Source organism: Myodes glareolus, chromosome 4 (assembly GCF_982192425.1).
Source record: "Myodes glareolus chromosome 4, mMyoGla1.1, whole genome shotgun sequence".
NCBI classification, from domain to species: Eukaryota; Metazoa; Chordata; class Mammalia; order Rodentia; family Cricetidae; genus Myodes; species Myodes glareolus.
The window spans coordinates 23,394,892-23,422,477 of NC_142029.1; the positions used below are offsets into that span (position 1 = coordinate 23,394,892).

At 49.5% G+C, this 27,586-nt stretch overlaps 1 protein-coding gene across 12 annotated transcripts in view; it reads left to right on the forward strand.

Moving 5' to 3' along the window:
- Megf11 (multiple EGF like domains 11) overlaps nucleotides 1-27,586 on the forward strand; it is a 322,674-nt gene that overhangs the window by 148,458 nt on the left and 146,630 nt on the right. For all 12 annotated transcript variants that reach the window (XR_015737665.1, XM_087905311.1, XM_087905307.1 and 9 more), the window contains one exon: nucleotides 5,870-5,962. Coding sequence is in view for 11 of the 12 variants with exons in the window: in XM_087905311.1 (XP_087761437.1) it covers nucleotides 5,870-5,962 (93 nt within the window). In the remaining variant the exon portion in view is untranslated. The remainder of the gene's footprint in view (nucleotides 1-5,869; nucleotides 5,963-27,586) is intronic.

Here is a 27,586-nt window from a genome sequence, read left to right on the forward strand (position 1 = left end):
TCACCTCAAAACAATAAACAAACAAGGCAGAGGAAGTGTTTGTGAAAACCACTAAGAAATGGTATAGCATCTGAGAACCGCTGCCATCCCTTGGGCCTGAGGACCACTCCCCAGAATCTTAGGCACACATGGTGCAACCTCCCTTCCTGTTACTTGCTGGTTGTTCCCACTGGCTGGACCTACCCAGAAGCCAGAGGACGAGGAGGCCTGGGACGCAGTCCATGGAGGTCAGCCCTGGGCACAGGGAAGGGGAAGCGGGTGAAGGCATTCCCAAAGGGTCAACACTGGCTTGTAGTCTGAATTTCAGGAAGGCACAGTATGGTCCTGGTTTGCAGGGTTTCTGTCACTGACAGACTGGGGTGTAGATGAAGGTGGAGGAGGAGAAGCTGCTCTGAGGCTGAGCTCCCCACGTGTACTACATGTGGGACCCACAAACACGGAGCACCCACTGTGTGGGGGCTTACCAAAACGGAGGAGGAAGCAGCCAGTACCCCCCAGGGACTGGAGGCCTCGGGGTATCTCCCTCAGGTTAATATTTAAGAAGGTTATGAGAGTGGAGTGAACTTCCCAAAGCATGCTGGGAGGGCCTTTGGTTGAGACCTGTCGTAGGCAGGGTTTCTATTGCTGTGATGAAACACCATGACCAAAATCAGCTTGGGGAGGGAGAGGGTTTATTTTGCTTTACACTTCCACAGCACACTTCCTCAAAGGAAGTCAGGGAAGGAACCTGGAGGCAGGAGCTGATGCAGAGGCCATGGAGAATGCTACTCACTGACTTGCTCCCCATTGCTTGTTTAGCCTGCTTTCTAGAAGAACCCAGGACCACCAGCCCAGAGATCACACCACTCACAATAGGCTGGGCCCTTCCAAATCAATCACTAATTAAGAAAATGCCCTACCGGCTTGCTTACAGCCTGATTTTTATGGTGACATTCTCTTAATTGACATTCACTCCTCTCCGATGACTTGAGCTTGTGTCAAATTGACATGAAACTGGAGTACAAGACTGAGATAACTCATGTGAAAATCTCCAAGCACAGCGTATAGTGGGTACTTGGAAAATGTACAGACAAACAAACAAAAGCATGGGAAGGGTTAGTGGAAACCCTCCCATAGGAAGTAGCAACAAATGAAAGTAGTTGTCACCTGTCTTTGACATCCAGCCCAGACCCCACAGTATATACCCACAGGCTTGTGTGATCATCCTGTGTGTGAAATGATCATGGGAATGAGAGGGGTTCAGATCTTACGGTGTACATGTACAGTCATCTGTGATAATCCTGTGGGGGATGTGTGTGTGTGTGTGTGTGTGTGTGTGTGTGTGAAAGAAAGAGAGACAGAAAGACAGACAGACAGACAGAATATTGTGGGAATGTGAAGAGATTTCAACAACTCTTGTTCTCTGGACTCTTAATATTTGCTGGGTATTCACCTAAGTGTTTATTTGTGAATTACATTTATTTATTTATTTAATAGAGTGTGATGGGAAGGGGCATGCATGTGCCACGGTGCATTTGCGAGGTCAGAGCTCAGTTTATGGGGGTTGGCTTTCTCCTTCCCCCATGGGGGTTCCAGGGATTGCATTTGGGCTGCCAGGCTTCATCCACTGAGTCATCTTGCCAGCGCCCTAACATTTCCATCTTTGCAACAACTCTGAGGTGGATGCCATCATCTCAAGACAAGGGAGAGGGTCATTTGCTTATGGTACTGGTGGAGTAATAGGAGTTGGTAAATCTCAGATTTAAACTTAGGTTATGGTGTTCTTAACACCATAACCCTGTATACCACCCACCATGAACTACAATAAAGGATGGGGATGAGGGTGACTCTGTGTGGTGTGTGTGTTGAAAAGTGCTCAAGTGTCACAGGATGGTGCCACGAGGCCCAAGGAAACCCTGACAGTAGTGAAAGCAAGGCTTCTCTGGCACTTGCTATGCCCTGACGATGCCTTTGTCAATTCACTTGACCCTGGCAGCCTGTGAGGTCTAGCCTGTCACTATCCCCGACTGAATGGGGGCCTGACCCAGGGACAGAGGTGGGCAGAGCCACCAGTTAACACCTGTGGGCAAGCCCCTGTGCTCTGGATCCATGTGTCCTAGCTCCACCAACCTGCTTCTCAGCAGCAGTATTCCCAGCATGCCAGGAGGTTGGAAGATGCTAGGAACAAGATTGGATTGGGAGGGCAATGAGGCGGTGCTGAGAGATCAGAAGTTCAGGTTTCTCGGTAGGGCTGGGGAGTGGGAGTGCTGCCCCTCCCCTTGACATGAGGCTGCTCCCATCGAGTCTGCCTTGGGGTCCCTGCTCATGGGCACGTGAACACGCTGTGGTAAGAAAAACTTGACCACAAACCTCCTGTAAAGCTGCGGGAGTCAGGGAGGGAGTCAGGGATGGCAGGGTCCTAGCCTGGTCCCTCCAGAGCTCAGCTATGTGGCATCTGGGGGAAAAAAGCAGGAACCTGTTACTCTAGGGGCAGTTCCCGTGTGAGTTCCAGGCTTCTTGAGGGGGTGGGCTGTTTACCACTGGTTCTCTTGGGACCCTGGGGTTGGAGTTAGGCTGCCATAGTATCTTAACTTCACTAACCTTCAGGTGACTCGCCTCTCTCCAGGTGTTCAAACAGTGGCCCAAATGCCAGATCTAGTAATCTCAGCTCTGAGTGTTTGTCATCAATATTTCAGGATTCAAACATCTGTCTAAACAACTCCTATGAAATATGAGCGGATTGAGGTTTTTAAAAGTGGTTGGCATAGAAGGGCAATGAGGAAGAGAGAGGATAGTGCGGTCTAGAGAGAACATAGGGACCCCACATCCCTGGAAGTGGATCTGGGGCTCGCGAGAGGCTGCTCGGCATGTGCGGTTTGGTGGCAGTGTTCTAAATCCAGGGCTAAGCTGAGGGTTATGGCTACAGCATTTGGGGTGGTGCTTGACAAGCAGTCCTGGGGTCTCTAGGACCCTGGAAGGGACCAGGTAAGAAGGCTGTACAGTGTATAGTTTGCTCAGAATATCCAATGGCCATTCCTGCTGAACAGGGGTTGCAAGGGTTTAGGCAAATGTCACGGGTGTCTGGGACCCAAGAGACGCAAAGACAGGAAGCCGGCTGAGACCTTGCTCTGCTCTTCCCTCTTTCCAGGTGTCCCCTCCCCCTGCAGGGTGCTCAGGGTATGGAAACTGTGGCCCTGACCTGTCCCCAGCTCTCAGTGAGTCTCCCAGGGCCAGCTGGCAGCACTCCGAGCTGGACCTTACATTCTTGTGCCTTAGCCAGGATAGGGGAGCTGGTGTAAAACAGGAGGTCTCACAGTCTGAGTGTACTCACCTCCCCACACCTTCAATGGCCCCCAGGAAACTCATTCCGGAATTCTTTCCTGGCTGACCGACAGGCCACGTATGTCTGAGATAATGGGTCCTCAAACCTCAGTTTCTCCCTGCATGTAATGAAGGGGCTGGATATAATTTTCTCTTTTCTCTGAGGTTTCTTCCATCCCCAACACTCCACAGGTTTAGAATTCATGGAAGGCCCCACCACCTTGGCAGAGACCCCAGGGTCAAAATTTGTGCTTTCTGCACTCAGGAAGCAAACAGCTGGAGTTATCCTTGCTGGGCTGAGCTGAAAGTCTGGGACTTACACCGGCCCAACTGTGCATCTCACAGGGTCCTTAGCCTATAGGGATGGTGGAGTGAGAGCAGCAAGGCCCACACTGGGAGCTGGCAGAGCCCAATGGGCTGGCATGAGATGGGGAACAAAAGACGGGCACCTGCTTTCCTGTGTGTTCCAGGGACATGGGCTCATTTGAACCTGTTTAGAATGTTCTTGGTATAGCGGTGACTGGCTAGGGTCTTGGTAGTGCCCAGTGAGCGGGTCACTGTGGTTCTAAGTGGAGTTGGTTCCCAGATCCAGGTCTAGCCCGGTTCCCTAGTCAGGGAGCTGGGGAAGCTATCCCTGGGGCTCTCCAGTACTGGGGCTGTGCAGGTCCTTAGCACAAGCCAGGACCTTCCTCACAAGCTGCCTGTGTAGCTTGTGTAGGGACAGGCTGATAGGAGATCTCTAACCTGGGGCCATCTGAAGTGGTTCTCCCAGGGTCTTCTCTGTCTGGGGACCTAGACAGAACTAGGGCGGTAACTACAGGAGCAGTAGCTCCAAGGCCAGCATTAGGGGAGGGCTACAAGACCCTACACCAACCATCCCATGATCACACCAGTCAGCATTTAGACCAGGCAGTGGGGTCAGTGGCAGCCCCTCTGGACTCAGTCTAGGAGGCTACCTGCTCCTCAGCCCAGGCCAGAAGCAGACAGCAAGATGAATTCTCACTGCTTTCAGAGTGAGAGCCCTTTATCTCAAGCCCACCCGGGAGATTGACAGGGTTGATGATAGCTGCTGATTTTCCGAGCTGGCAAAATTAGTGGGGGTAGCATGTGGGGGTTTCTGTAATGCTTGGCTGATGGATTAGGTGGTGGGGCAGGTCTCTTGGGGAGCAAAGAGTGACCTTGGAAAATGTGGATTCTATCGAAAGGCGAGAGCAATAAGCTCTCTTCCTCACACTGGCTGTCAATAAGACTCCTCAGTGCCGGTGCAGTGGATGGAAACTTTGCTCATTGCCTAGCCTGGCGGCTCCGGGGCTGTAGCATTTGACTGCGTGATAAGAAATTGCCAGGCACTTTCTAATTACAATTATCATCATCGTGGATGTCTCTCTTAATTACTTTCTTATAATTAGCTGTTGCTTTTTCCCCTCAGCATTTGTATACTTTGCAGATTTGCTGACATTTGAGAACCCCAAAATAGGGATGTTTGAGGAGGGGGGCAGGAAGGTGGGGGCACAGTGTCTGCTCCTACCAGGCAGCCTGCTACATGAGGGACTTCCGTGAGGAGAACCTGGGGCCAGCAAAAGATGGAGAGGGGTGGGTTTGCTGAGCAGATGTGGCCAGAGTTTGGGAGTGTGGTGGTGTGGTGGAGGTCTCTGGTTTGTACATGAGCTCCACAAATCAAACTCTGGAGTTTTTATATTTATTTTACTTTTACTCATGTGTGCATGTGTCTGTGTGAGCATATGCCCCATGTATGTGAATGCCAGCAGAGAGCAGAGGGCAGTGGATCCCCTGGAACTTGAGTTACAAAGTTAATTGTGAGTGGCCAGATGTGGGTCCTAGGAACTGAACTCAAGCCCTCTGGAAGAGCAGCAAGTGCTCTTAACTACGGAGCCATCTCTCTAGCCACCACCTCTCCACCATCCCACCTCAACTTTTCCTTGTTCTTTCTTCTCTGTCTCTGTATCTCTTTCTATCTGTCTCCCTGTCTCTGTCTCTGACTCCCTGCCTCTGAGACAGGGTTTTTCTATGTAACCTAGACTGGCCTTAAATTCGCTGATCCTCCAGCTTCACACTCCTGAGCCCTGGGCTCATAGTCGTGTATTACCACATCAGCCTGAAAGATTGTCTTTTTTAAAGATAGGTTCTCATGTAATCCAGGCTAGCCTCCAATTTACAATGTAACTGAGGATAAAGCTAAGTTCTTGTTCTTCCTTCCTCTACCTCCGGAGTGCCCGGATTAGGTGTGTGGTACCATACATGGTTATGAGGTGCTGGGGATTCTCTGTCTACTGAGCTGCATCTCTAGTGTCTGAAGGAGCTATTACCAAGGCTGCCCTGTCTCAGGCTGGGGTTTTGTTTTAAGAAGTGAGACTGGGGTAGACACCATGCCCTCTTGTCAGTCACATTTCAAGTTGAACAACTCAAGTCCTAAGTTTGATGTTTATCTCCCAAACCAAAGATGCATTTGGAGCATCCTTGGTACTAGGGACCCATGACGAAGTGGCTTCTGCTTTGTGCCCAGATGGCTGGTCTCACTGTCTGCTTTTCCTCTCTCCCATGCCTTCAGCCCTGTGCACCGAGGAGTGCATGCATGGCCGTTGCGTCTCTCCAGACACCTGCCATTGTGAACCTGGATGGGGAGGCCCTGACTGCTCCAGCGGTGAGTCTGGGGTCTTTGGGGACCAGGGGTCCGCAGTTCTGACATAGGAAGGGGTGGTGGCATGTGCAAGTTCATTCATGTGTTCGGTGGAGATGACTTTGGATGCCAGGAAGATGCCAGATACAGTTAATGTGTGACAGCATTTTTGGGGTCAAGGCTCTAGGGGGGTGGGGAGATGGTTCGTGGGGTCTTGAGGGTTATAAATGTGGAGAGCTGTATGGTCATTTGTACACTTCTTTTGATGACCCACCTCTATATATGATCTTTGAGGGTTGGGATGATCTTGAGATGATGTGTGTACCTGTTTACATACCAAGGTGGTTATTAGGCCTGGTCCTTGGCTTGGTTGGTTCAGAGACTCAGTTTCATGAGTGCCCATGGGTGCACAGGGGCTATTGTGTGAGGTTGGTGGCTACCAGGACATCTCTGTGTCCCCAGTAGGACACAGGGATACCCCTAGGGGCAGGACACTGTTCCTATATCTCCTTGCATGGAGAATGCCCATTTCTCAGAGAAACCTGACTGGTAAGGAGTTAGGTACACCTCTGGATGACCCAGTGACCCACAGAAAAATGGGACATCATCTTTATTGTGGTACTAGTTCCCTGGAGGAGGACTGTGCCAGGCAAAGCTGAAGAGATTCGCTGCTAAGAGCTGGAGATGAACCCTCCTTCTCTCCCTCTGATACAGTCTATGATGTATCAGATCCCTTCCACAGGTACATTCCATAACCAGTCAATAGCTGTTGAATACTGGGGTCCTATTGGCTAGAGGCCTTGACTAGCACTGGAGCCCCATTTTCTTCCTGCTTTAAGTTGGTGTAGGTGAAAACATACCTAGGCCAACCCGTTAGAGGTCTAAGTACCACTGTTTATGAGTCCTGGGGAGCCACCCCTGTGTCCTCTTCCATAGAGGCGATGCCGTAAATCCTCAGGCAGGGGAGTGCTGTGTTCACACAGAGAGCCCTGCTCTCTGCTGGGCTGTGCAAATCTAGTTGTGGTCTTTTGATATGCAGATTTGCTACATGGTGCCTATGTGTTTGTCTAGAAGGGCATGAGAAAATGCCAGCCCAAAGGAAGGTATGGGATGTGTGGTTTTTTATCTAAAGTCTTGGTGACTCTCCTGGCTTCTTGGAGGAGTCCATATCTGCTGGAGTTTCCAATAGCCCCTGTGTAATGTGTGGAGAAACCCTAAATGTCTGTGTAGCATCCATTTCCAGCCACTCTACTGCCTTAAAGAAAGGCTGTGACTGCGAAGGAAGGTCAGATGATGAAGAATGAGCCTGAGGGATGAATGTACGAGTTATGTTCAACCAGTTTTTCTGTGGACTTGAAGTTCAGGAAGCACAGTGGGGGAAATGTCCAAGGGCATGCACCCTGTATGTGTTTCCTTTGGTGTAATTCTGCTGACAGTGGGCCTTTGGGGAGAAACATTTGCCTGGAGTGGATGACCTGGATGGGTTGGGCCTACTTGCGGCTGATGCCACCTGTTAAGGGCGACCTGTGAAGGAAGGGATGAGGCCTCAGTCTCTCTCAGGCTGTGCACTTACATCTGGTTTAGTGCCGTGTAGTTGGGTGGGTCTGGGGGGGCTATCAGACAGCATCTTTGTTATTTCTGATTTACTGACTGGTGACCTTAGATGAATGGGTTTTGCCAGTGTTGAGCAGGTCTTGCAGCGGGGTGAGATTACCAAACACCAGGGTTATGTCATAGAAAAACATGAGGATAATTCAATCACAAATATCATCACATTTGGGGGCTGGCCAAACCCACAGCTTGTCCCCTTTCCCCTAAATCTTCCTGCTAAACTGGGCAGGAAGGTCCTGCCTTTGATTCAAAGGACCTTGCTCTCTGGGCATGTATTACTTGAAGGCATGTATTACTAGAGCCAAAGAAGGTACTAAGAGACTGGTTCTGTTCGAGTCAGTTTTATTATCACTGTGACCCAATGCCTGATAGAAACAACCCGCGAGGGGAGGGGTTTATTTCAGTTCGCAGTTTTAGAGAGTTCAATCCATGGTGGCCTGGCTAATCATCATGGTGGTAGAGTGTGTGGAAGAGATTCTCTACCTCATGACAGACAAACAGACAGGAAGGAAAGAGGGAGTTGGGAGGAAGAGGACAGGACAAGATACGTGCCCTGGACTCACTCCCTGTCCCCACTTCCTAAAGTTTTCTCCAACTCTCAAAATAATGCCAACTGCTGGGAGAAGAACAGTGGGCTGTGGTCTTCCAGAGCCAGCCCCAGCTTCATTTTGAGGGAGAGCGTGTTTGATGAAGAGAATTCATAGCTTCTCATGTCAGAGCTTCGGCAGCTGAGACCTTTCTCACCCTTGAGTCCTTCTAGACATAGGAAGCTCACTACTTCCTGTGGAAGTTCATTTTGGCTGCTGAGAAATCTTCCATTCTCCCCAGTGGAAATATTTCTCTGGTTCCTACTGGTTGCTTCTTGCTCACAGTGAGTACTGAGCAGGCTGACGGATTGCCGTGATCTTTTTCTTGGCATGTCTGGAATTTCTCCCAAGGAGCTCATTGGGCAAGGCCACAGGCTGTGGATGTGGGGTGAACTGCCCCAGATCAGAGGATTATAGCCATCAAGGCTGCTTGGAAGAAATGGGGGCTCCTCCCCCAGCTCAGCCCTTCGGGTAATACGCACAGCCACGGATCTCCTCCTCGTTTCTTCTCTGAGATGTATTGTGTCTTATGGGACGTCATTTGGGCTGCTTTGCCATCTGTCTCTTTCCTATCGCCTGTGGCCTTTATTTCCCCTTAAATTATCATCCCTGTATCCAAGCCCGTAACGGCAGGCCTGCTCTGGCCAGTCCTGAGAGAGGACAGTTTTGTTACTATCAGTGCTGCCATCGATTGAACTTGACCATGCATGGGACACGGTCTTAAACTTCGTGTTTCATCTTCACAGCATCCTGGTGCTGAGGAATTATTAGGCTTGTTTTACAGATGGGAAAGTCAGTGCAGAGAGGCTGGCAAAGTGGTCATAGACACAGCTAACCAGTAAATGGTGAAACCAGGTCAAAACCCTGGCTTCTAAATCTAACTCTGCAAGTGTATTTACCCATATGGGCCTATGCAGAGGCCAGAGGTCAACAGAGAGTCTTTTCATCTATCACTACCCCCTATTGTTTGAAGCAGTGTCTTTCACTGAGTAGGCTAGACTGGCTGACCAGTGAGCCCCAAGGAATCCTCCTTTCTCTGCCTTATCCCTGTCAGTGCTAGGGCCCAATGTGTGCTTGGCCACACCTATTTTTCTAGGATTTATTATTATTATTATTATTATTAATACAGTGTTCTATTTGTATGTCTGCCTTCAGGCCAAAACAGGGCATCAGATCTCATTATAGATGGTTGTGAGCCACCATGTGGTTGCTGGAAATTGAATTCAGGGCCTCTCAATAACAGCCAGTGCTCTTAACCTCTGAGTCATCTCTCCAGTCCCCGTCCCGCATCCAATCCTTTTTAATGCGGGTGCTGGGACTTAAAACTCAGATTCTCATGCTTGCATAGCAAACTATTTCCCAGTCATAAACCTGAACTCTTAACAATTAGAGTCTTCCTTTTGGGCATTCTATCCCTGTTAATACAACCTTGGGTTGAAATAAGTTTTTCTTTTTTAGCATATGTGTATGTGGATGTGGGGAGTTGTGTGTAGGTGACTACAGATCTTGACAGAGCCCAGGGGCACTGAGTCTTCTGGAACTGGAGTTACAGGCAGTTGGGAGCTGCACAAGGTGGGTGCTGGGACCTGAGCTCAGGTCCTCGGGAAGGGCAGCGAGTGCTCAGAACCAATGAGCTGTCGCTCTAGTCCCTGAGATTCATTTTCAATGTGAGGACATAGCTGATCTCAGGAGAAGGAAGAATGTGTTCATAAGCTTTGACTCAGAGACACCATTGTAGGGAGAAGAATCAGTCAGGAAACACAATTTACAATCAGATGTGATCTAATACTCAAGCCTGCTTGTGTTGCTGGACATCCACCCGCCTGCTATGCAGGGCCTGGGGAGACATACCCCTCCAGGTACAGTATGTGTCCCTAGAGATCTCAGGTTGGGTCTATATATGGGATGGAAAAGTTTCAGATTGGCTTCATTGGGAAACAGCAGGCTTCCTTGGTTTGGATGTCTCCCCGTTGATTTTGAAGTTATACATCTTCACATTAAAAAGGAGAGGTTTACCGAGAGCAGAGACTCCAGGTCGCAGCCCAGGCTCACCTCTCTCAGCCTTTGGCTCGAGGAGCCCTGGCATTTTTCTGACATTTGCATGCAGCGCTGGACCTGGATCCCACATGTGTGCTAGCCAGAAACTCACTCCTTTAATTCAACCCTAAGTTGTACGCTCATTTCTTTGTCAATAAGCATTAATCTCCTTTAAATTTTTAATGGCCGTCTAGACTTCCATTCTGTGGTTTACTGTATGTCTTTCACCAGGCTTGGCTGGTGAACATTTAGGTTGTTTCTGATCATTCCCTGCCACTGGATTCTTTGGGCCTGTTTGTCGTAGAACTTTAGATTTTTCAGTTTAGGAAGTACAAGATGGGTCTGGGCTGGGACTCAGTTGGCAGAGTGCTTGCCTGGCACCTGCTACTGTGTGTTCCTCCCCAGCACTGTGTGACCTGGGCTCCTGGTAAAAGGCTGTGACCCCAGCACGTCAGAGGTAGAGACAGGAGGATCTAGGGTTCAGTGTCATCCTTGGCTGCATCGTGGGTTTGAAGCCAGCCTGGGACACATGAGACTGTTTCAAAAAGAAAATCAGTAACAACAAAAATCCCTTTGGATTTGCTATTGGCTGGCCCTTTAGCACCCATAGCTACAGAGGACTGGAAATACCAAAGCCAACATATGCCTTAAGACCCCTTTGTTCTGTAGTTGATGAAAACTCCAGAATGCCAAGCATGGGCAGAGGAACCTGACCACCGTGTGGAGGAATGCTGCGCTGAGCCCAAACCCAACTCTCTGGCCTCCGGTGCCCAGTGTGCACTATGTACTCTTTGAAGCCTACCCAAGACAGCTGAGTTGGGCACAGACACTTCTCTGTTCTATAAGTGTGCATGTGGAACCAATGGGATGGTTGAGTGGGTAAGGGTGTTCATTGCAAGCTTGATAAGCCAAGTATGACCACCAGAATCCACACGGCAGAAGGAGAGAAGCGACTATTACATGTTATTTTCTGGTCACCATATGCATGCACATGTGCATGTACGTACACACACACACACACACACACACACACACACACACAGAGAATAAAATATAGTAAAAATTTAAGTGTGTATGTAAACTATATGAGGCAGAGCATAATACCTTTAATACTGCACTGGGGTGGTGTAGGCAGAAGGTCAGGAATTCAAGGCCATCCTTGAACACCTGGTAAATTCAAAGGCAGCCTGGGCTACGTGAGACAGAAAGAGGAAGAAAGGAAGGAAGGAAGGAAGGAAGGAAGGAAGGAAGGAAGGAAGGAAGGAAGGAAGGAAGAAGGAAGAATGAACAGGCATTGGCAGCTCCATCATGTTCAATGATTGCCCCCTGGTTCTGGGCAGCCCCCTAGGGGAAACAGCACCGTTTCTAAAGTGACCAATGATTGATCACATCTAGTGACATAAAGATAGTCCTGACCACGAGTCACGTCCCTGCAGATTTGCCCCTCTGTGTGAATTTCAGCACAAACCTTCCAAGAATATTTTGGAAACTTTTTCAAAATCTTGGGATTATATATGTGTGAAGAAGAGCCCGGGGTCCTGGATGAAAATGTCGGAACAATTCTTCTTGCACCTGTCTCTCCCTCTTCCCCTTAGCAGCCCAATTTCTTCTCGGGATAAATTCCTGGAAGTGGCAGGGAAGGATGTAAATATCCGTCATCTGGTACCTGCCCCTGCCCTGCCTTTTGCAGCTGCCAAGGGATTGAAGGATTAATCATTTTGACAGCCCTCCAGGAGACAAATTTGGCTCTAAGGTAGGGATGGGGCTCTCCATGCTTTTACAGACTTAGACCCCCCCTCCACACTGACTAATTTCTTTAAGGGCCATCACTAATTTTTTTTTTTTTTTTTTTGCTCTGTAAAGGAAGGAGGTAGACAGCCCAGCTCTATGGATTGTCTGGGTTCTTCACCCGAGCAATATGGGGAAATGGAGTGGCCACGTGCTTGTCCGTAAACCTGTGTCCCATATAATAGCAAAGCATGAGAGGATGGGACATCAGTTTATACTGCATAAGGACAACAGAGTGGCCCTTATTAAATTGCACGAGGCTCACAAGTGGAGATAAAAGGGGAAAGAAGTTTTTCTATATTGAATATCTAGCTTTTTAAAGTAATTAGGAATATTAAAGCGCTGACAATGATTGAGATAGAAACATTATTCATAACTTTTATTTCCGTGCTGGGCAATGATCCAGTATATTTCATTTATGAGGTTTGAGCTGTAAGGAGAAGGACGTGAGCCAATTCCTAAATTAAATATGCCCTGTTAACTTTTATAAATGATGCCCAAAAATTAACTTGGAAGTTTAAGCTTTCATTGTATTATTTAATTATTGTCTTTCCCAGGCCCCAAGTCTCTGCTCCCATGGTGCTTTGCAGTTTGGGTTGTAGAAAATAAAATGGGATTTGGGTTTGGTCTTAGGGGTCCCCAGAAGAGGTGGCTGGGGTCAGTGTGAAAGAGGCTGCCTTCCTGGAGTTGTCCCAGCATCTTAATTTGCCCCAGCTTCCCTTCTGTTTGCTTGTCTCTGGGGAAAGCCTGCGGTAATAATTGCTCATCAGTGTCCCACCGACTGGCAAGCTCCTCCCCACTCGGGGATCCTGGGCTCTTGGTAGGACGACCCAGCAGCCCTGAGGAGTGACTGCAGCCAGCCCAACTTCAGCCAAGTCCAGGGTGTTATTTTGAATGACGATGGGGGCCAACTTGACTCTCTGTTGGTTTTGCAAACGGAAATAAAGCCCTGATGTGGGGATGTAGTTCCGGTAATAGAATGCATTCCTAGTGTGGATGGGACACTGGGTTTATCCCCAGCGCTGCATTAAACCAGTCTGGTGGTGGGCATCTGCTATCCTAGCGCTCAGCTGGGGGTCCGCATGACCACACAGCTTCTCAAACATCCTTTAACAAATTGTGGTTAAAATATGCCTGACATAAGATTTAGTGTGGTCATCATTTTTGTTGACACAGTTTTGAGACATCAGTACAGTCACATGGTTGTGTAGTCATCAACGCTACCCACACCTCCAGAACTTTTCCTCTTCCTCAACTGAAACTCTGAAGCCATCAAACCCAACTCCCAGCCTCCCTTCCCCAAGCCCTGGCTGCCACCACTCTCCATTTTCCTTTGTTTGAGGGGTGGGGTGGGGGAGGAGGTTGAGATGGGGCCTCACTATGTAAACCAGGCTGATCTTGAGTTCTGCCTCCTGAGTGCTGGGATTAAAGGTTTATGCCCCCACACCCAGCTTCATTCTCTCTTCTGCCTACCCTGTACTTCATTTTAGTGGCAATACATAGTATTGAACGTTGTCATGCAGTTGGCATGTTTTAATGCACCATAAAAACACATGTGTTAAAGGTCACTGAAGACAGACTAAAGTGGAACCATTTGGATGGGGGACAATGCCTTCAAATCTAGTAAGCGACTCATATCAGAATACATGAAGAATTCCTATGGAACAGAAAAATCTAATCAATCTGATTTGAAAATAGGCAAAGGCTGGGAACAGAGCTCAGTGGTAGGGGACTTGCCTAGCATGAGACCCTAGGTTCGAATTCCAGCATGGTCAAAGGGAGGAGAAAAAGACAATAGAAAGAAAAAAGCAAGTGTCTTAAATAGGCATCTAGGCTTCGCTCCAAGAAGATATAGAAATGGCTAACAGGCATGTGCAGAGAAGAGCAGTACCGCCCACCATTAAAAATGCACAGCAAAGCTCCATGTGATATTGTTTTACGCCCACTGGAATAATCAGTCATTCAAATACAAAACAAAAGCCACCCCCAGGAGGGCTGGGGCAGAGCTTAGCTGGTAGTGTGCTTGCCTAGTGTGCAAGGTCCTGGGTTTGGTCCTCAGCCCGCATACACTGGGCACAGTGGAGTGGCACACACCTGTAATTCTATTCTGCAGGCTGCAGAGGCAGGAAGATCAGGAGTTCAAGGTCACCTTTTGAGTGTGTAGTGAGTTTGAGGCTAGCCACCAGGCATCCAGAGGGTGGGATGGCTCTAACCGGTTAGCGAAGAGACTGGGGAAAGTGGAGAAAGGTCAAGAGCTAACTTAGGCCTTCCAGGCTGCTGACTGTTAGCAGAAATGCTTCAGCGATGCACTGGCCCCTGGGACACCGAGTTCTGGGGGACTCTTGTCTGCCTCCAACACAGGCTCCGGTTTCGTTGTGTCCCCACATCCCACTGGCACAGGCAACGGAAAAGACGACAAGCATTGCGGCTCCTGGCATCAGCCCTGCACTGTCATGAACAGGAGAACCCTTTTCTGGCTCCATCTCTGCCTTGGTGGCCCTGGCCAAGTCCTTCCCCCTCTAGATGCTGAGGCATGGGGCACCTCAGTGTTTTCATCTGTAAAAGACAGTTATCCTGGAGACTTGAGAGCTGTGCAGTGCTATCAAATCCCAGCACCATTTTGATGGCTATGGAGGTGGGGAAGAGGGGGCCTTCCTGCTGACCCTTGGTGAAGTCTCCTTGGCCCTGTCTATGAAGACACAGCCCTCCTGTGCTTAATTCTCTTTTCATTCTCAACTTAGACAGGAGTGGGGAGGTGTGGGGACCCTGGAGGGCCCCGCTTGACACTTTCTAACCCCTCTTAGGCAAGGCTAAGCCCTTGATGGCCCAGGTATAGGCTGATTCTCTCTGCAAACCCAAGCAGGGTGCAGAGGGTACAGGGCCGTTGGGAGGCCAAGGCTTTCTCCTGGGCTATTTCTCGCTACATTGAGCTGCTGTGTTGTCAAGGTTAGAGCAACTCTAGATGAATGTGTTTCAAAGCAATCATCCCTGCTGTTGTTCGCTTAGCTCTGCCTAGCTTATAGCCCCTTGCAGAGCCAGCCTGGGTTGCCTTCTGCCAGCATCTGCTGGGCCTGGGGGCTTCCCCAGGATGGTGGGTCCTGTGTCATCCCCACACACTGATGCAGCCACTAAGACAGGAACAGAAGGGGACTGTGGATGGCGGCAAATGCTTTGTCAAGGTCTGTGAGCAGGAAGAGCTGAGGCCCCCCCAGAATTATGATATGGAACAGCAGCAACAAAACCCAGGGTTCAACAGCCTGGCCACAGCTCAGCAGTTCCACGAGCTCCCTCTCACAGTTTCATCCATGCAAAACATAATTGATGAGCTCCTGCCAGAGCCCAACGGGGCCAGAGGGTTCAGGGATGGGTATCACAATTGAGGAGGAGTGGGAACCTAAACTACCAGCACAGAGCTAAGGACAACTCAAGAGACGGGGGATGGAAGATTCTGGATGTGTGTGTGTGTGTGTGTTCACAAGCATGTGTGTGTATGTATGTGTATATGTGCGTGTGTTCACAAGCATGTGTGTATGTATGTATGTGTGTGTGTATGTGTTCACAAGCATGTATGTATGTGTGTGTGTGTTCACAAGCATGTATACACACATGTATGCACTTGCCTGTGTGAGCACATGCTTGCAGCCTGGAAGCATATTCCTTGATCTTTCTTTTTCTTATATATAGATGCAGGGTCTTGCACTTGAACCCAGACCATACCTGTTCAACTAGTCTAGCTAGCCAGCTTGCCTAAGGACTCCTGAGCACTGAGATTACAGGTGGCCTGCCAACACGTGTATGGGCGCCGGAGATCTGGCTCTGGCTTTCATGTTTGTTCAGTAAGAAGTTTACCCCACTGAGTCATCTCCCCAGCCCAGACTCTGACTTTTATGGGGAGGGAACCCAGATATTTGAGAAAGCCATTATGAGAAGCAGTGGAAGGCAGAAGCCAGGTGTACACCCTGCTCCCCATTAGAAGCAGAAACTTCTACAGAAGCAGGTGCAGGGGAGATAAGCAGTGGCCGGGAGTCCCACAGCCAAGGGTTGTCAGAGCTCTGAATCTGGCTTTTTGGATTTTTGAAATAGGGTATCACTATGTAGCCCAGGCTGGCCTCAAACCCACAATCCTGTGGCCTCAGCCTCTAGCTGTTATCACAGGGTGCCGTGATCAAAAGGTCACCATCTTTCTGGTGGTGAAAAAGATGGGAAAGTTGGTAATGAAGAGAAGGCTGAATAAAGCCCCAAGGGGGCTGAGAGCTGACCTAGCTCCTGTCCAGAGTTACCAGCAACAGGTGCTCCAGAGGAAGGGCAGCAAAGAGGTAGGTCCTTTGTCCTCTCTGTCTTCCCCTCCTGTCTGAGCCTTCCTGGACAGGAAGCCCAGCTTCCCTCTTTTGGGGATACCTAGACCCAGTAGCAATGCTTAGCAAGTCCTTAAGGACATGTACCAGTTCCTTCCACAGTTCCTTCTCCCATGTGTGGCTTTCTGGAGAAGTGAGAAGTGGAAACAGTTGATGAGTGCCCTGTTTCATGGAATCAACCATGATGGGACAGGTGGGGACAGCTCATAGACCTCAGGATATAGGACTAAAGACTTCAAGCCCTCCCCATACCTTCTCTGTCTTGGGACCGGGTTGTGGTACTGGGATGATGCGTACCAGGAAGGGAATCTTTCCCAGACCCCACCACTACCCATGGAGAACTACGAGGCTGAGCTTGTGCCTGCCCCACCAGGTCCTAAGAAGGCAGATTGTAGGCAGAGAGTTGTATCACACCATCACTCCCTCCCAGTAGGGGAAGCTTCTTAGGCTCCCATCACACCTGGTATCTGCTTCCTCTCAAATCAGGAAGATCTGGGATCATTCAAGTCAGGGGTCATATGCTGAAAGCTGACTTTCCGTACCTGACCATTCCAGACACTGGGCAGCCCAAAGTTCATCCACGTGAGTTGCCTGTTGGAGGGAGTATTGGTGATGAAAAGAGGGGGGGTATATTCCACCCGACTCAGCTCTGACCATCTGCTCCCTGAGAATGAAATTAATAAGTGACACACAGGGAGCCTTGAGAGCTTGAGAGCGAGAGGGGGAGGGGAGTCTGCCTCAAACGTTTGACAAAAGCAGAGCAGAGTGGCAGGAGCCAAGCTGGCATAGTCACGAGAGGCTGGCAGCCGGTGCCCACGTCCCTCCTGGGCCCCATGGGGGGTTGCAAAGGACACGGTTCTCCCCCATACACATGAGTACATAGCTGTGCTTCCAGAGTGGTGTGGGAAGCAAGGCACTCAGGGGAAGGAATCACGAAGCAGCTAGGCTGGGTGCTGGCCAGGTGGGTCCCCCGGGGGAGGGGGGAGAGAAGTGCCGTCTCTCAGCCAAGAGGACTGGGGTAGAGGGTGGCGCTGTGATGCAGTGAACGCAGCCTCAGCAAGCCCTGAGTTTGCAGTGTAACACTGGAGATAGACATGAATGCTCAGGCCGCCTCCACACAGTGAGTGGTGACCAGGACTGTGGGTAAGGATGCTAAAGTCCAGGGCACTCAGCTGCTCCGCAGTGGGGATTGGAGAGGTGTGTTTCTGCCATAGTGTCAACCTTTGCATGGGGCCAAGATTGCCCTGGGTTCCTCTCCTGTGTTGTCTGCCCCCCCAACTCATCCTCCAAACTATTCCCAGCACAGCCCCATAGCCCTTCACCACCGCCCTCCCCATCACTCCAACAAGGGAACGGAGAGGGCCAGCTGCACAGTTAGCTAGTGGTGGAGCCGGGTTAGAGCCGCTCTCTGAGGACCACACCCAAGATCCCAGCTGGCACTTCGTTCCCAGGCTGTGTCATCTCTCTCTAATCCGTCCTATACCAGGGAAATGGGGTGGCTGTGAAAATACGACAGGGACCATGTCACTTCCTGCTCCCTATGGCCTGTAACAGGTACACAGCTCCTGGATAGGCCTTCAGGCTCCCTCACGATTCCCACCTGGCTACCACCTTGTTTTCCTTTATTCTCACCCGTATTGGCTTCTTTGCTTATTACTGTGACAAATATCTGACAAAAACAACTTAAGAATGAAAGGTTTGGCCAAGTGTGGAGGTGCACTCCTTGAATCCCAGCACTCGGGAGGCAGAGGCAGGCAGATCTCTGAGTTCAAGGCCAGCTTGGTTTATATAGTAAATTCCGGGACAACCAGGGCTGTGTAGAGAGACCCGATCTCAAAAACAAACAAAAAGAATAAGAAGAAGGAAGGAAGTATTTATTCTGACTCACAGTTGGAGGGTATGGTCCATCATGGCAGAAAGGCATGATGGGAGATGGTGGAGATGATGATGGTGGAGACTCCCACGGCATCCACAGACAGGAAGCAGAGAGTGATGAGTGTTGGTGCTCGGCTTGCTTTCTCCTTTTCATTCTTTCTGGGACTCTTGCCCATGGGGCGACTCCACCACAGTTAGGGTAGGCCCCCCTCAATTAACCTTCTCTAGAAACAGGACGTTATCTCCAAGGCGTCTCTATTACTAGGTCCTGTCAACTTGATGATCAATATTTGCCATCTCATCACTCCCCTCTTTCTCATCTCCCCTTGATCCATTGACCTGCATCCAGTTCTGATGCTAGAGCAGCATCCACTGCGCCCATAGCCGGTATGGTCCTCAGTACCCTGATGCATCTTCACTCTCCCTCATCCACTGCCTTGAGACCTCCTCCACAGCAGGACTGGCATCTAACTTGTCCCCATAACACCAAGCTATTCATGCTGCCTGGCATGTGTAGCAGATCCTCTGTTTAGTGAGAGCTAGTGGTTAACACTGAAGTGGTGATGCTAGGGCTTGAGCAGAGGGTCTGACTCTGTAGGAGGTTTCAATAAGAAAACAAGCAGGCAAACCCAAAGTTTGGGACTTGATCTGTCAGAGTTTTTCCACTAAGTTCCTTAAGGACTATGCCGTGAAGCTGGAAGCAGAGAGTGATGACTCACAGTTGGAGGGTATGGTCCATCATGGCAGGGAAGGTATGATGGGAGATGGTGGAGAGGATGATGTGGGTCCTTCAAAGGAAGCCACTATAACTAGCAGGTAGAGAGAAAGGGAAGACACCTGGAAGGAGAGAGCCAGAGCCACAGGAAAGATATAATCTGAGCTTCAGTGGTCAAGATGGAACAGAGTGTCAAGGCGCTAGGGAGGACTGGGAGCCAGGCCAATGTGACATGCCAGTCTGGATGGCATGGTGCTCTCACACCAAGGCCCAAAAGCTTGACTGTGACTTGGTGGGCAGGAGCAGCTCCTGAAAGTGTGGTTTGCATCAGTTGAGTCTGCATTGCTTCCTAGTGGGACACCCCTAACTCTTTCTTCTTCCAAGGCACCTGTGATCTATTCTGGACCTGGCTATGGGGGAAAACTGAGGCTGCTGAATGCTGCAGACCTGGCCAGGCCTTCCAGGCCAATTGGGCCATGTCCTCTTCCCCCTGTGCCTGACTAGAGGTGACTAGGGAACATATGGTCGGTTTCTTGGCATTGAGTAGGTAGCAGATTGGATGCAGGAGCCACCATGATCAGGTGTTGATGAGTGGATCTGAGTAGAGAATGTCCTGGAAAGGCCAAATGGGCACATGTCAGCCTGATACCTCCTGCCTCTCTGCTGGACCAGGGATGGGAACCTGGCAGTAATGACCAAAGGAAGCACCCGGGGACAGCCCTATTACCCCCAGCTGACCTCCTGTAGTCAGCCCTGTCTCTACCTCCAGTCCTCACAGCCAGTGAGACCCCTAAGCAGACAGCAGTGCTATAGTCGTGGAGGCTAGACAGAACTTAAGAATCCGTCACCTCCTAATGAGGGAAGCCCATTCTCGCAGTCTGGGTAATAGGCCTCAAATTGAATAATTAATAAAGTTATAAAAATATGTCTATTTTATGGCCAGAATAACTCAGCCTCAATCAGAAGCAATTATTTCTTACAGTTAAACCACTTGGAATTTTTCACAAACGTCTTCATGAACAGCTATAGCAGCAAGACAGGATTCCAGATTTGAGTGCCTGCTTGAGAAGTCTGCTGAGACCAGCTCTAGGCAACTAGAGCTTCTTTCAGTTGAGAACGATCCATCTCTCTATCCATCCACCCATCGCCTCATCTATTGGTTCAACTAAACAAACCCCTGTCCACAATGTATCAGTGTATCCAACCATCTGTCCTTTGTTCTATTTATTCATCTGTCAATCCCTTCATCCATTTTTCCTTGTATGTGAACATCTTTCTGTCTACCTATACATCCATCAATCTATCCACCCACCTACCCACCCATCCTCCCACCCATCCTCCCACCCATTCACTCATCCATCTACCCATTCATCTACCCACCCACCCACCCATCCATCCATCCACCCACCCATCCATCCATCCATCCACCTACCCATCCATCCATCCATCCACATTTAGTAGACATCTCTCAAGTGCCTTCAATGTGTGAGACACTGTGCTACATTCTGGGTATAAGGACCCCACCCTGAACTGTCAGAGGTGTATATCTGGCTTCACCCTGAGCCCAGCTATCAGGAGGACCTGAGATGAGACACTCTTTTTTGGCCATCAATAAAACATGAAAAGTCAGTGTGACGCTGAGTTCCCCAGGAGGATCAGTGTCAAGAGGCTCGGGGCTACTTGCTGGGAACCCATGCTTGCTTTTTAGGATACTGGGACCTGAGTTTACTTCTGAGTCAAATCTTCTCATACTTTCTAAAAGTCCTGTAAGGAACCCTTCCTTAACCTACTGTTCTTTCTGCAAGGAAAAGCTCTCCTCCCTGATTTCCCTGCCCAAACGAGTGATCTTTTCCTCTTTAAGTTTTATTATATTTATTTATTTGTGCATGTGTGTGAATATAAGTATGTGAGCACATGTGCCACAGTGTACAGTGGAGTTAGAAGACAACTTATGGGAGTTGGGCCTTTCCTTCTGCCACATGGGTCTCTAGGGAATCTTCCTTAATAAGGTAGGTACCAACTCCTGAAAGCTGTCTTCTGACCTTTACATGCATGCATACCTTGGCGTGTTCTCTCTCTCTCTCTCTCTCTCTCTCTCTCTCTCTCTCTCTCTCTCTCTCTCTCATACACACACACAAATAAAAGAAAGGCTGAAGTTCTGGGAAGGATGAAGTGGCGAGGGTATGAATCTGGTAATATAATTTAGGAACCAATTGGTAATTTTTAAGCAAAGATAGTAAAAAATATCCACCTCATAGTACCAGTTATTGCAATACCACAGTCTAGATTAATAAACAATTCCAAAGTGTATCCCAGCACACACATATACACCCACTGATATTTTTAAATCTCTTCTAATTAATTTTTTAAAGTGATAGCTTTGACCTATTATATTGATTTCATGACTTTCCTCTAGGTTCCCACCCACAGTTCACTCCAGGGACCATCTCTGGCGTGCACAGCCCTGAATCATCATTGGTAATGGGGAGAAGCCGCTCACAACACAGAGGTCCCTTAAGAGGGAAATGGATACATTGCAATATATTCCCACAAAGGAATCTCCACAGCAGTTAAAATGAATGAAGTTGCGCTCTGTCTGTCTGCCTGGATGAATCTCAAATATATCATACTGGGTACAGAAAAAGCCAGGTGTAGAGGGCCACATACATAACATAGGGTATCACTTATGCAAATTTAAAAGCGTGCAGAATAATGGACATGTTGTTTATGGGCATATGCATATGTTGTAAGTCTGTAAAAACAGACATGGACATAATAAACAATAAAGTCAGGCTTGGATCCCTGGGGAGGGAGCGGATGGATAAGGAGGGGCCCAGAAAGCACATTCAGCCGTGGGATGTTTTACATCTGAAATAGCAGCAGGAGCAGAAGGGGAATGCTTTCTCTAAACTTCACCAAAGCCTTCCTATGCAGAAAGGAGGCCATTGCCACCTCTTTTGGGGACACTCAGGCTCACATGGAGGAGTGGGGTGGGGAGACATGTGTTAGTTGTTGCTCAGTTCAGGTGTTTGTTTGGTTTAGCTCAGCAAGAGTTTATGGAGCACCTGTTGTGGGCTGATTAGCAGGAAGGTGGGGGCAGCATTACAACTTTGGAACTCCAAAAGGGCACAGCTGCCCACCCATCAGTGCCATCAGAAGCAGACAGAAGGGCTGGAGAGACGGCTCTGTCAGTCAAGGGCTTGTCATGCACGCAGAGAACCTGAGTTCAGATTCCCAGTACCCACGTGAAAAACTGGACGTGGTGGTGCGCAGGCCTAATCCCAGCCCTAGTGGGACAGAGACAGGAGGATCCCGGGACTCACTGGCCAACAGCCTAGCCTAATGGCCAGCCCTAGGTCCCAGTGAGAGACTGTCTAAAAAACATGGTGGAGAACCCCTGAGGATGACTCCTCAGGCTCTTCTCTGGCCTCCACATGCACACCTGCACGTGTACATACACCCCCACACAAATACCCCCTCCCACACGCATGTGTACACTCACACACGCAGGTCAACATTCGTGTTTCAAGGAAGAAGCCAAAATTCAGTATGTGTGTCTCCTTGGAGAATAAGGGAAAACTCTCTGGATGAGGTGAGCACAAGATGAGCCTTGAAGGATAGATAGAGAGACTTCACTGAAGGTTCTGGAAAGGAGATAAAGCCATAGTTCCAGAGAGCTCTGGTTTGAATGGAAGAGAACGAAGTAGACATCCTACCTCTCTAACCTGAGCACTGCGGCTGGAAGAGTTCAAACCTCACCCAGGGCGAGATAATGGAGCGGAGAGGGGTTCTCATTAATCACGGGCCCTCAGAAGAGCTGGCTTCTCCAGGATGTAGGAAATCGGAGATAACTTGCCTGCTCAGGAAAGGCATAGCCTCTTGGGGCCAGCCCATTCCACTGCCCATCCTCAGGCAGGGAGTAAGGGGGGTGGGGGCAAAGGCCTGCTCAAATCCCAGACTGCAAATTTATTTGACCAGCTCCCAATAAATTCCTCATGCCAGAGGCCTGGCCATCCATCTCAGGTGGCAGGGCAGAGACAGCAGTGGGGGTGGATAGCAGAGGAAGCGTCGGTCTTAGATTGCTCGGGGACACGGCCACATGTCTTGCTAGGAGGCAAGCTCCTAAATCCTCCTCTGACTTGCTCCCCCCAGTAAATCTGAATAGTTTAAAATAACTCCTTCCGACCTTGAGGCTGGTGCCAACTTTCTGCCATCCATCAGCCCTGGCCGGTTTCTTATTAAGGTTCTGCTGCTCCTTTGGAAAAGTCGCCACCTTAAATCAAGGGGCCGATAGGGCAAGGGAGAGACACAGGACCCGGAGACAGCGGGAGGTGACAGAAAGTCAGGAAGATGAGGTGCCAGTACGCTGCGGAGGTGAGCCAGTTCACCTCTTAGGCCTCAAGGCTGATACTCCAGGATGGACTGCCTCCCAAGCAAGGTGTTCCGCGTGGCTGCAGGGAGAAGGTTGAGGTTGAGTGGCCTGCATCCGTCAAAATGTTCCATCCCATAACTCATTTGTCATTCACTACTTGGGACCATAGGTGCTAATTTGCACACTATGCCCCATGCCTTTTTGTCTGTGTGTGCACATGTGAGTACAGGTAAATTTGCATGTGCTCACATACACATGCCAAGGCCAGAGGTCCACATCAGTGTCATTTCTTAGGTTCCATCCACCTTGCTTATTTTTTTTAGATTAATATACGTTATTTGTGTGTGTATATGTATGTATCTGTGTGTCTGTGTGAGTGGATGCCAAGTTTGGGCAGGTACCTGTGGAGTCTGTCAGAGCTACGGCTCTATTGCTGTGATAAGACACCATGACCAAGGCAACTTAGAAAAGAAAGCATTGAATTTGGGGCTCATGCTCCAGTGGGTAGTAGAGGCCATGATCACCATGGTGGGCTGAATGGCAGCAGGCAGAGATGGCGCTGGAGCAGTAGCTGAGCGCTTACATCTGTGTGGTCCACAAACATGAAGGAGAGAGAAAGGAACCGGGGAATGGTGTGGGCTTTTGAAACCTCAGAGCCTACTCCAAGTGACATATTTCCTCCAACAAGGCCACACACACCTCCTAGTCCTTCCCAAACAGTTCACCAACTGGGAACCAAACATTCAGCAGGGGCCGGTCTCATTCAAATCATCTCAAGACCAAAAATGGGCATCAGATCACCTGAAGCTGGAGTTACAGGTGGTTGTAATCTACCTGTCATGGGTGCTGGGAACTGAACCTGGGTCCTACGGAAGAGCAGCGTGCACTCCCAACCATGGAACTGCTCTCCGACTCCTTTACTTTGTGTTTTGACACAGGATCTCCTATTGGCCTAAAGCTCATCCAGAAGGCTCATCTGACTGACCAGTGAGTCTCAGGAATCCACCTGTCTCCACCTCCCCAGTCCTACGATTACAAGCATGAACCACGTGCCCAGATTTTTATGTGGCCACTGGGAATTGAGCTTAGGTTCTCATCCTTGCATGGCGAGCGCTTCACCCACTGGGCCTCCCAGCCCCAGACATGCTGTGTACTGTGTCCCACCCTGCGTGCCTGTCCTTTGTTACACCAGTAAACAGACAAAGGCTGTGTGTGTTTATGGATATTTCTAACAGTTAGGAAAACAGGTGACTCTCTGCATGTTTATCTATCAAAATTCAATAACTTTAGACGGTTAGAGTTGAGGAGACACTAACAGAGTATTGGGGTAGAGTGAGTGAAAATGGGTGAAGGGTTTTCATGGGGAGGGGACACTTAAGTTGAGATTTGAAAGCCAAGAAGAAACCAGCCATGCCAAATCCTGGGGTGACTATATTGGATCCAATCTTAATTCTTGGCCACTTTTTTGATTCAATAGAACAAAATTTATTTTACACACAGTACAGTTGCTAAGCCAGGCTCTGTGAGGACTCCAGAACAGACAAGCAAGGACCTGCTCACCCAGGACACAGTTAGTAGATGTCAGTGTGCCCTGTGACTTAGTGACTAAGCCATCTTGCTGAAAATTCAGAGACGACACAGGTTCCTGCCCCCACAACCCAGAGCCGGGAGAAGCAGGGGCTCAGGAGAACAGAAGACTAGATCTGATTTGAGCTCTGTGTTCTGAGACCAGCACCAGCCTGGGCCCTATGGGGCTCATTTACTCTGGCAGCTGCCAGTCCTGGGTGACTGCGTGTGTCCCATTAATTACCAAGAAAAACCACGTTGTTTCTTGGAGTGCAGGCGCACAGATGACACACACCGCCTCATCAGCAAAAGGAATCTGGGCCCGGCGAAGTCAGTGGCACCAGCTTTCTACTAATAACCGACGACTGAGCATGTGGCGCGGGCTCCTTCCTCACAGCTGTCGCTACTGCCAAGGAAATTGCCACAGCGTCTCCTCTCCTCCACACTGTGTGTGTTTCAGCCCTGGGTCACAGAGCCTTGCAAAGCACAGATCTCAGGAGTGGCAGTTTCTCCAAAGCAGCTTCTCTCTGGGGAGGACACACCCGGGCAGATCTACAAGAGAACAGCCCCCCACCCCTACCCCCGCAACACACACACAAGTGCCATTTGATTAACAAAGACTAACAAGGCAGACCACTGGATCTACATTCAGTTCCAAACTTCTTTTGACATCTGTGACAGTTAAGGGGATCAGGGGACAGTCCGGAAGTGGCTTGTAAGCAGATTACTGCCTTCCTAGGCTGGCTCTGTGTACTGCTGAAGGTAACTGGCCCCAAGGAGATAGGAACAATTCCTACCCTCAGAGAGCATAGGACCAGATAGAAAGAAACAGGCAAATAAGGCCTGAAGATGTGACAAGTGCTGCCTCATACCTTTGGGGCTAGGTGGCAGGAGACAGAAGGGATAATTCTAAGGGTGGCCCTAGGATGGAGTTCCTAGCTGTTCTTGCACTTGCATTTTGCTTGAAGAGTAGAATGAAGTCTATGGGGGCTAAATGGTCACTAAGGTTCATCATCAGCCAAGACTATGGATGATACGGAAGGAGGGGGTGGTGAGCCAATGTATAGCTTCCCCTCAACTTGCTCATGGCTCCCAATCCGGTTACTTTTACTTGCGGCACCCCCTTGACTATACTGACCTAGGGAAGGGATAGGTTATTAAGCATTTATGCCATGGCAGGTTCTGGACTGGGCACTTAACACACATTGATCTTGCTTAATCCTCCTGACAGCCTTGCAAATCCCCCTCATTGGACAGATGAGAGTACCGAGAGGTGACACTGGCATCAGGATGTCACAGCTGCTAGCAGGAGCAGGGATTAGCTTGCAAGAACATTTGCCTAACCTAGAAGTGTTTGTATTAAACTCTAGAGAAAGGTCATACTTGGCGGGGTATGGGGGTGCACACTTGTGATCCTGGCACTGAGGGGACTGAAACAGGAGGATTGCCATGAGTGTGAGAGCAACATAAGCAAAATATTGTGACCCTGTTTCAACATAAAATAACAAATACAAATTAAGTGTTATTATATAAAGATACCCTCAGAACTAGTATCTTAAAGTAGCTGTGTTACAAACGCTGTGATGTGTGTCTCACAGGGCTCTGGTAAGTGCTGGCTCTCCCTCTCTCTCTCTTTGAAGCACTGGGGTTTTGACAGGTGCCATACCCCCACACCCTGCTTTTACATGGGCTCTGGGAATCAGGTCCCTGCGGCTGTACAGCAAGCACCCTCCCCAATGACTGAGCTGTCTCCCCAGCCCCAGCGCTGGGTTTCTCCTCATCTTCAGGTAAAGTTCTCTCTGTGTATGTCTCTCTCTGTCTCTCTCTGTCTCTCTCTCTCCCTCATTTCTCAATGTAGCACTGTCTGTCCTGGAACTCATTCTGTAGATCAAGCTGGGCTGAAACTCACAGAGATCTGCCTGCCTCTGCATCCTGAGTGTTGGATTAAAGGAATGTCCCACCAACACCTGACTCATCTCTTTATTATCTCTTATGCCACAGTTGTTGGTGCCTTTTGAGACCCTTGGGGTCTCTTCTTGCTGTGACAGCTTCCTTCCAAGCATGGGACCAAACAGACATGGGTGGTGAGGGACATGCATTCATACTCAGGCTCCTTAAACAGTTGCCATTGTCCTTTGTGGTTTACAAGTTTGGGAGCCGAGACTGAGAGGAGCTGGACCTGAGAGAAGCAGGACCGAGCTCTTGACCCCAGCATGCACTCACCAGGCAGACTCGCTTCCCGCTCCCACTGGCAGAACCCCTGGCTCAGCTCCTGCCCGTTCTTGAGTGCGGCATGAGCAGACCTTATCAGCAAGTCAGACTGCTCTTACCCAGGGATGGCTTCGGGGGTGGTTATGACTCCATTGCCACCAGAATAGAGACTTTCACAAATGGTTTCTTAGAGTCCCAAGTTCACTGGCAGACAGAGCAGCAACTGGTATCCTTGGTGTGGAGCCGTAGCTGCAGCTTTATGGAGGAGTTCTGACCATGAGCCAGCCAACCCAAGGGCTGATGAGGAAGGAGTGCTGGCCAGGAGACAGGACCCAGAACTGCAGCCTCAGCTCTGCCACTAACTTGCTGTGTAGTTTGAGGCAAGCCACTTCTCTCTGGGCCTCAAATGAGCGTATTCAAGTTCAACAGGTTTCTTTTTATGGAAAAGATACTCCTCCCTTCCCCAACCCCTGTCTTCTGGGGATCAGTTAACAAGGTCTAAGGCCATTTGTTGCTTGCAGTGTTACAGTC